Source organism: Chenopodium album, chromosome 12 (genome assembly GCF_948465745.1).
Source record: "Chenopodium album chromosome 12, dcCheAlbu1.1, whole genome shotgun sequence".
NCBI lineage: Eukaryota > Viridiplantae > Streptophyta > Magnoliopsida > Caryophyllales > Amaranthaceae > Chenopodium > Chenopodium album.
In genome coordinates this window covers 14826147-14836430 of record NC_137845.1, presented here as the reverse complement: position 1 = coordinate 14836430, position 10284 = coordinate 14826147, and the positions used below count along the sequence as shown (strand labels likewise).

Here is a 10284-nt window from a genome sequence, read left to right as displayed (position 1 = left end):
TAAAAGTCATCGTAAAAACGACCTTATAGTACCTTAGAAGGCGATGAAAAACCCCAAAAAGGCCGCCCAAATTTGACCCAGTCCTTTACTAACCCTACTGGGACACCTTCGTTTCTCATTTTTCACCACTTGCCAATTACCGCACCCAATTTCTTTAATTTTAAATTAAATAAAATATCTCCATATTATATTATTACACTTGCACTCTTCATTCCTCAACCCTCTTCTATATATACCCCATTCACTCCCCTCCTAAAACCCACCTCAACAATCAACAGCCTCTTTCAATAGTGAAAAAAACAGAGGCCAACACAAAGAGCTTACATATTCTCTTCTTCCGCCGTCGTTGACGGAGGTTTTGGTGGACTAGAACTTCCTTCTACGGCGGCGTTTTTGTTTTTTTACATTCGATTCTCGCTTGTTGTAGTTTTCTGATAAAAAGATTTAAACGAAAAGAAAGTACCAATGGCTCGCTCTCTATCCAACGCTAAGGTTTTCTTGTCCCTTGTTGCTGACAACGTCTCCATTGCTTCTCAAAGGTACGCCCATGTCTAACTCGTCGTTTTTACTAATCTTTTCTTTTAAACACATCGTTTCACTCCGATGTAATTTTTTTAAAATCGTATCAATTATTTTAGGACGGAGAAAAGTAATAACAAAAGTGATTAACGTTTAATTTAAATATTGGAAATGAACAGACGAGGATACGCTGCGGCAGCACAAAGGGTATCAGGAGTAGGAGGAAGTGGGAAGAAACCATCGAAAGAAGAGATCGGACGGTCAGCAGAGAACTCGTGGGTCCCAGATCCCGTAACTGGGTACTACAGGCCGGCTAATCGTGCGGCTGAGATTGATGTTGCCGAACTTCGTGAGATTTTTCTCAAGCAGAAGATTAGATCTCAGTAGATTTTTAATATTTGACCCTAAAAAAAAAAGAGGAAATGATCAATGATACCGTTTACGGTTTCGTGTGTGACCGTCGGTGAGATTATCAAATTGAAGATTTTAAAAAAACAAAAAAAGAGCGAGAAATTGTGTGTTTTTGTTATGCAGTATGTAATTCATGACTATTATGTCCTCAATTCTTTGAGTGACTATGAAGTTATGGGGTTTGTTTCTTCAAAGAAAATTTAATGAGAATACTTATATGATTTACATTTTACAATTAGAATTTGGATGGTCTTCAATTCTTCGTTGTACGTCTGTTGCGAGTGTGCCAATTATGTGTTGCAATTGCAATTGCAAATGTTTATGTACTGTAATTACAGTGTGGTTTTGGCCGATAGACTAAGCCTATTCTGATTTATTGAGCTGAACTGTTAAGTATATCATTGTTTTTAGACGGAAATTTTTTTATTAAGATAACAATATGTGGACAGTAGTTTTTTTAAGTAATAGTCGAGTAATAAATAACCTATGTTTGTTAAGTTGAATGTTGTACGGAGTAAAATGAATATTATCCTTGCCTCAGACATAAAAGTATAAACCGCAAAAGAAAAAAAGTTGGGAATTGTGCTTTCCGTAATTTGTTGAAAATGTTGGCTGAATTGAACGTTATCATGTTGAAATTCGCTTTAGTAGGCAAGTGAAAGTAGCAAAGGAGTCTATTTATAATACGACTTGTTATATTAAGTTGCCACTTTATATATATATATATATATATATATATAAAACAGGACAAACAAAACAAAAACAGAATAGAACAAAAACAAACAAAACAAAAGCCGCCTAGCCAAAGCTAAACTAACAAGATGCCATAAGGGCACAGTTACACATTATTCTGTTGCGGCACCATCCGACCCAACGCTACTCCTCCCAAGTCCTCCAATAAAACGGTCTGAAGATCCCTCGGGACCGCCTCAAGAAGAAAGAAAGAGGGTGTTGCATTCACACTGTAATTCGCTAGCCAATCCGCTGCACGATTAGCCTCCCGAAAACAATGTGATATGTCAACCTCCCAATCTCTATTAGAGATCAGGGCTTTGCACTTGCGCAAGATATGAATAAAAGGGAAATTGGCAGGAACATCCTCAACCAACATACGAGCTACTACTTCCGAATCCAAGGAGAGTTCAATCTTGCGATGACCACCTTCCCAAGCAACTTGCAGACCCTTCATCACCGCCATAAGCTCAGCCTTTGTACATGAACAAATGCCACAATTCAAGGTAAAGCACTCAAAAACTTCACCACCACAGCCTCTGATTATACCTCCAGCTCCTGCTGCTCCTGGGTTCCCTTTCGAAGCCCCGTCTGTGTTGAGTTTTACCCATCCCACATTGGGAGTTTGCCATCGGATATAAATCAATTCTCTCTTGCGCTTACCCCCTTGCTTTCCCAAAAGAACTCTGCTCTCCAAAGCTTGCTTAATTATCCCGACTCTAGCAAAAATGAACACAATCGGATCAATAGGGATATTTGGAGTTGCATTGAAGGATCTCTCATTTCTCCATCTCCAAAGCCACCAACAAGTGACTGCAAACACCTTTGGCCATTCCTCTCCTCTAATTAAGTCCCCACACGCAATATTTTCCAGCAACTAATTCGTAAACAGAGGAGCATCTCCATCAATATCACTTCGATCTCCAAGTTTCCACCAAATATTTTGCGCTATAGGACATTCGCGCAAAATATGCTCAGTAGTTTCTTCTCTCGCTCCACAAGCCATACACCTAGGGTCATCAGTCAAAGAACGAATAAACCTGTTTTTATTTGTCATTAGTCGATCCTGAGTAGCCAGCCACAAGAAAAAGCGTATTCTCTGAGGAACTGGCATTTTCCAGATTAAATCCCACCCCTTAAAATCATACGGATCAGCTACCACATCCTCTCGACAAATTGCAATAGCTGACTTGATTGAAAAGCCTCCTGATGGAGTACCTCTCCAATATATTTCATCAACATACTCCTCATCATTGATCACACAATGAGCAGCGATCTCACCCAAAATTTGCTCCGAGAAATAATCAGCAAAGTGCTCCAATTTCCACCCAGTGTTCGTATCCCACATCTCCTTCACTGTCATATCTTGCACCTCAATAGGCGGCTCACGATTAGCTAATTCAAGGAGAGGTTGATCAGTTGCCCATCTATGATGCCAAAAGAAAGTTCGAGACCCATTCCCAACCGCCATATTCACTCCCTTCCTCACAATGTCAATGCTACTTAAAATCCCCTTCCAAGTGCTTGAGGAATTCACCTTCGATAGAAACATATCGAGATCACATCTATTGTCACAATATTTTGCTCTCAAAATACGCGACCATAAAGCATTTGGCTCAGCTAAGAGACGCCAGCCAAGTTTGGCTAGGAAGGCCTTGTTAGAATCTCGCATTGAGTTAAACCCCAATCCACCCAACTCTTTTGGTTTAGTAATACTTCCCCAAGAAACCAAGTGAACTTTGCGTTTACCTTCTAACTCACCCCAAAGAAAACTTCTATTAATCCTGTCAATTTCATCACAAGTAGATCTCGGAAGCTTGACTGATTGCATAGCATAGGAAGGTATCGTAGCCAGGGTAGATTGAACCAAAGTTGCTCGACCCGCAATAGAAAGAGTCTTTGTTTTCCAACCTGCTAACTTGCCATTCACCTTATCCACAAGATACTGATATTCACGCTTAGAAGTCCTCCCATTAATTGTAGGAACCCCCAAATACTTGCCAAAATCATCCGTTGCATCCATCTCAAGACAAGCACACACCTTATCTCTCACATCAAGATTAGTATTATTCGAAAAATAAATTTTCGATTTATCAATACTAACCTTACTGCCAGACGCTTCACAAAATTGATCAAGGCACAATTTCATGACTTGGGCTTGCTCTTCAGAAGCTTCACAAAATAAAATTAGGTCGTCCGCAAAGGCTAAATTCGAAATAGCATGCCCGTTTCTACTAGCCTTCACTGGTTTCCAACTCCCTAATTTCACCTCCCTGTCAATTAAATGAGCCAAGCGTTCCATACAAATTACATAAATATACGGAGACAAAGGATCTCCCTGTCGAATTCCTCGAGTTGGAGAAAAGGCTTCCATCGGTTCCCCATTCCACAGAATTTTTAGCTCGGCCGAAGTAATACAATGCATTGTAAGCTCCACCATATTTTGAGGAAGTCGAAGCTCCATAAGCGATTCTCTAATAAACTTCCAACAAAGTCTATCATAAGCCTTTTCGAAGTCAATTTTGACAGCCATATACCCAATCTTTCCTTGCTTAGCCCTCATACTATGAAGCATCTCTTGAACGATAATCACATTGTCTGTGATTTGGCGCTTGGGAACAAAGCTACATTGTGTCGGGGAAATGAGAGTAGGGAGCACCGGCTTGAGCCTATTCACAATCACCTTAGTCACAATCTTGTAGGTTATATTGCATAAACCTATAGGTCGAAATTGCTTAGCCGACTCAGGAGTTTCGACCTTGGGAATTAACACCAAAAATGCATCATTCAAGCCTTTGGGGAAATCCCTGCCATCGAGGACATCTTTCACCATTCGAATAAGACTTGGGCTAACCAAGTCCCAGAAAGTTTGATAAAAGATGGGTTGAAAGCCGTCAGGTCCAGGCGCTTTATAGGGCTTCATACTCTTAAGGGCCAACTGAACTTCACTGCCACTAAACGGACGAGATAAGGTCTCCAAGTCAGAGCTCGAAATTTCTGGAAAATAGTCCCATAACAGTTGAGTATTCACATGCCCCTGGACTTCTTCTTGAAATAAATTTTTCCAGTAAGATAGAACCAATTGCTGGACTTGGTTCGAATCAGTCAACCAATCACCTTGGTCATTCTTGAGCATTTCAATTCTATTTTTCTTCCTTCTGATGACTGTCGATAGGTGAAAATATCTAGTATTTCTATCACCATCACATATAGCATCTACTCTTGACTTTTGAAACCACAAGAGTTCCTCGGCATTCAAGACTTCTTCCATCTGATTTTTCAACTCAGCTTCAAGATTAAGCAAGTGGGTTTGTCTACCCTTCGATAGATCAATCTGAATTCCTTCTAACCTCGCCCAAAGTTCGGATTTCTTTCGAAAGATATTATAAAATTCCTCTTTATTCCAACGATCTAGATTTGCAGCAAACTCACTTAAGAAGGAAACAACTGGAATATCATTATTCCAGTTATTATAGACAAACTCACTAAATTTCTGGTGAGTTAGCCACGCAGCTTGGAATCGGAATGGTTTCAAACTCCTTGGGATTGGGGCAAATCCCGAAGTGCTTATCAATATAGGACAGTGATCGGAAGTCAGCTTTGGTAGGTTGTGGACCGCACCCTCCTCGAACCTTAACCTCCATGCATCATTCGCAAGACCTCTATCAAGCCTCGCACTCTTGAAAGTAGCAGGGGACAATCCTCGAAACCATGTATGGGCTGGTCCAGAGCACCCAAGATCAATTAAACCATTATTTTCGACCCAATTTGAGAACTCCCTACACCTCCTTTGGATCTCTTGATTGTTCGAACCATTTCTTTCATCTAATCTCATAGTCTCATTGAAGTCACCTGCCAACAACCAAGGACCATTATAAGAATCTTTTATTCTATCCAATTCTCTCCACAAATCGTTTCTCAAGCTACTACCCGGACTTGCATAAATAGCCGAGAATAGCCAAGGATCTTCACCTTCCTTCTTCAGTTCGACAGTCAAGTGTTGGGTATGTTCACCATAAACTGACACAGAGATTTTATCCATCCTCCAAAAAAGCCAAATTCCACCACTAAACCCTTGCGCCTCTACTCTTCGTTGGCCAGAAAAGCCAATTTTATTGTAAATTTGTTGAGCATTCTCACCACTCATATGAGTTTCAACAAGTACTAGCTAGAATTGTCGGATCATTAATTCTAACAAGTTCCTTAATAATTGACAACTTATTTCCGACACCCTGAACATTCCAACTAAGAATTTTTATTGACATATTAAACTGCGGGAAATTAGGGAACCTATCACAAACGTTCAGAGGAACGTCAGGCATCAAGCTTAGGAATGCTTGTCGAAGAGCCCTCATTGGCCCCTCCGTCTCTATTGGCAGGGTAAAGATCGCCATCATACTCGGTGGATCGTGCTCCGGTTGAATGTAAGTGTCGAACTGGATCGATGTCTTGTTTGCCAATGGGTGAACTACAATCAGGTACGGGCCCTCCGTTTGGTAGTCCACAAACATCTCGAAGCTGGGAGGAATTCTCAACTCCATTATCACCGGCACTTGTCTTGGATTCATTGTGAGGGATACCAACACTAGTGCTGCTACGATTCTCCTTGCCTTTGCTGCCAATAAGCTTCGAATAAGGAGATGCTGCCTCTGACTTCTTGAAAGAAGTTTTATTAGAAGAAAGAATTCTATTTTTATTACTCAAAGGAGCTCTACTATCTTTTCCAAATTTTTGGTTAATTAAATTTGGTAAGATAATATTTCCTTGGTTATCTTTTTTAGGCTCTCCTAAGATATTGTTATTATTTAATATCTTATCATTGACCAAATCAATGTGATTTTCCTTATTCGAGATATTTTCTTCCAAATCATCAAGATTTACATCCTCAACCATATCATTCTCCTTATTATTCGCTTCCAAATTCAAATCCGAATCTATCCCTTCCGCAAAATCTTCTTCCATTTGGTTCGAATCCATAGCCACATCAGCACTTTCCTTAGACTTTTCCTTTTCAATCGACCTACTTTCCTTGCCCATCGACACTTTCCTCCAATGCAAATTATTGCCTTCCTTAGACCCCTCACCCAGGGCAGCCTTGTCCGCACCCAGCTCCAAGTCCTCACCTTCACCCAAGACACTGAATCTCGAACCCCCAACCTCACCCTTGTGGTTCTGTTTCGAACCCTGCTTAGCAGTTGGCACATTTTTCCCTTTCGAGACATTATTTCCATTGAGTTGCCCTTGCTCACTCTGCTTCGACTTGCTTGACTCAATGTTCTTCTTGTTACCCTCACCTTTACCTTTGTAATTCTGCTTCCTAGCTGGCTTCTGGACTAACATCCAAGCACCATACTTGTCTTTAACTTCGGGTCTCACTCCTTGAACTTGACTCTTGTCAAAAATTCCTCTGTCACTCCTGAGCACTTCCCCATTGTTAGCCTCTTGAACATTTCCTCGACCAAACTTTGGGCAGCAATCCTCATTGTGTCCCAGACAACCACATTTGAAACAAATCATTCTTAATCCTTCATATTGAACCCTCCAAATTCGACCATTTAATTTGAACCTCGATAGTAACGGCTTGGTAAGGTCAACTTCAATGCAAAAACGCACATATTGACCCCTATCCTTTGATTCAGTATTTCGGTCAATTTTGATGACCTTGCCAATCTTCGATCCAATGATGAACAAGAATTCTCTATCGAAATATTCGACTGACAATTGTGGAATGCGCACCCACGTAGTGAGTTTCCTAATAGGTTCCTCATCCGATACAAAGTTTGGAACCCATTTTCGAATAGTTAGGTAACTATCCCCTATCATCCATGGACCTTCTGTCATAACAAACTCATAATCTTCCATGTTATTAAATCTAACAACATAGTAAGCATGTCCAACATCAGTTAGGGCAATTTCTCCTTTCAAACTCCATTTTGCTTTTCTCTTGACTAAAACTTCATAACTCAGTCTCTTATCGAACAGCTTGATTATGATTGCATCTCTCCAAGGGCGTCGAAGCCTCATTTTTTCTTCCTTGGTTAAGTAAATCACAGGGCAATCCTCATCATCCGAATCGCAATCAAGAGGGACATCATCATCTGAAGCCAGATCTTCATCATGAATAATACCCTCATAGAGAGGGTTCACACTCCTATCGAATCCTCTAGCCATTTGGCTATAAGAAATTGGCTTGTGGTTTTGATGACCAATTCCAATTGTTTCCTCTACGAAAGACAAATCTTCCATAGTTTCATCTTCCACCTACAGAACTTCATTAGGGATTCCACTCCTTGTAGAACAAGGTTGCGTTCTTTTGAATTTTTTATTGGATCTCTGGAGGAGATCATTTTCCTCGCTCGTGAGACTTTTTTCTCTTTCGCCCTCATTTTCTCTCGACATTTCTCTTGCCCTATATTGCCACTTTATATCACGTTCTTGCATTATTGCATACCAAATTATTTGGGAGGAACAGTTCAAAATGAGGAAATTATTAAATTATGTGATTAGGTAAGTTGCTTAACCTCAATAGTATTGTACTACGTATACGTTATTTATATATACTTAAGATCGAGAGGTAAGAATATATAAACATAAAGTGATGACATAAATTAAATTAGGATGAGAGTGAGGGATAGCTCAAGTGGTTAGAGCTCTTCTCTCAATTTTAAGAGATTTTGGAATTGATTCTCATCACCCGTCCTTGTGGCTCTCTAACTACCAAAAAATAAAAAAAAAAATAAATTAGGATAAAATTTTAAATAAACTCATGTGAAGAAAACACATACCTAGTTTTATAATTAGGAATATTAATAATTGAAATCGAGGGAATTTTCTAAATAGTAACTCCATTCGTTACTTTTTAATTTTTACACTTTGAGCTTTTTGTCTGTCAGAATTTTTTTTTCCGTCCCAAATACAATGATTAAAAGCGACAAAGAATGTACACATTAATTCATGCTCTAGGCTGTTAAAGCATACGATTGATTCAAGGATGATGATACATGATACTCCCATAGCTAGACTTGGTAAAAAAAAACAACCAAGTATCACGCTGAACCCAAATTGTTTTTCTCTCTAGAATGGGCGATTCTCACCATCCCCCAAACCCCCCCGAATTGGCTGATCAACTGATCAGATCGAACAAGAAACCAAAAAGAAAAATCACGCAATACATTTTCAATAAAGATAATAATTCTGAGGCTGAGATGGATATTGAGCAAGTGGGAGGATTCCCTAATTTTAATGGTGAAAAACAAACTAATAGGGTTGGAATGGTCCAACCTCCTCCTCCTCCCCTGGCTGGTACTACGGCTAAATCGTTCAGGGATCTGTTGAGAGACACTCAGATTGCTTCCCAGGCTGAAATTGGATTACAATTGGATGGTGAAGAGGATGATGTCTCAGATGATGATGAAGCTCCAGAGGGACTAGAGGACAATGATAGGTGCCCTATCATTCTCCTCACCAAAGAGGAGAAGAGAGCCATGCGCAGACCATGGAGAAACACCCTCATTATTCGTATGTTTGATGGAAGTTTAGGCTATATGGGTCTTATGAAAAGATTGAAACGCAAATGGCAATTGAAGGGTGAACTAATTCTTACTGATATTGGTTCAAAATACTTTATTGCAAGGTTCAATAATATTGATGATTATAACTATGTGTTAACTCAGGGGCCATGGTTAATTGATGACAAGTACCTCACCATTCGGAAATGGACTCCAAATTTCATCCCAGAGGAAGCTTCCATTAATGTCCTTAATGCGTGGGTTCGTATCCCGAACCTATCAGTTGAATATTTTGACAAAGAGTTCCTTAAAAAAATTGGAACAAAAATAGGCAAGGTGATTAGGGTGGACAGGTCTACTGCTTATGCTGAAAGAGGTCAATTCACTAGGCTTAGTGTGGAAATTGACCTCTCGAAACCTCTCTTGTCAAAGTTCTGGTTGAAAGGGAAAGTATGGAGAATTCAATATGAGGGCATTAAAATGTTATGTTACAAGTGTGGCATGCTTGGGCACGTTGAGGATCAGTGTGCTTCGAAACATCCTACAGATACTATGGTAATTGATCACGTAAATGGTCAGTTAGAAGGTATGGAAGAGCCTCGAATGGGGGTGAAAGCTAGACCAGAGGAGGTGGATGATTATGGTGATTGGATGTTAGTCAAGAAACCGGGTCGTAAGCGTAACCCGAGAACAGAGAAAATAGGGTCGGGTCAAGGAAAGGAAGTTCCAAATCCGGATAAGAATCAAAGTCAAACTATTGCTAAAAATGCTGCTAGAACATCTAACCAATTAGATGGAAAAAAATCGAATTTCAAAGTATTGGCTACGCTAAATGCGGGTGAGGATAATTCTTTGGAAGAGGCTGCAGGGAAAGAAAATCAAGTATATGCTGTAAACTTGGGAAGTGATCAAACTAATAAAGATTTGATTTTATCCCCCTCAATTAGTGGGAATAATATCCCAACCATTAACCTTGGTGACCAATCACAATTTGCTACCAAAATTATATCCAATCCCACCTTTAATTTTGGTAAAAAGGATCAGGATGGTCGTAGGAGTGGTAAATTCACTTACAAGAAAAAAGATTCTGCTAAAGGAAATTTGGAAAGCCCAA

At 39.8% G+C, this 10284-nt stretch overlaps 1 protein-coding gene across 1 annotated transcript; it reads left to right on the top strand.

Annotated features, from left to right (window-relative positions):
- The first annotated feature begins 292 nt into the window (after positions 1-292).
- On the top strand, positions 293-1171 carry LOC145570393 (late embryogenesis abundant protein Lea5-like). Its single transcript, XM_081629452.1, has 2 exons — positions 293-539; positions 699-1171. Exons 1-2 carry the CDS (start codon positions 466-468, stop codon positions 904-906), a joined length of 282 nt encoding a protein of 93 aa, XP_081485578.1. The 5' UTR covers positions 293-465; the 3' UTR covers positions 907-1171.
- Positions 1172-10284: the final 9113 nt, after the last annotated feature.

Bases quoted from the DNA above. Each gene is read 5' to 3' on its own strand.
- LOC145570393 (XM_081629452.1), top strand. From the start codon at position 466: ATGGCTCGCTCTCTATCCAACGCTAAGGTTTTCTTGTCCCTTGTTGCT. The intron at 540-698 runs GTACGCCCATGT...GGAAATGAACAG, and splicing joins GTCTCCATTGCTTCTCAAAG to ACGAGGATACGCTGCGGCAG.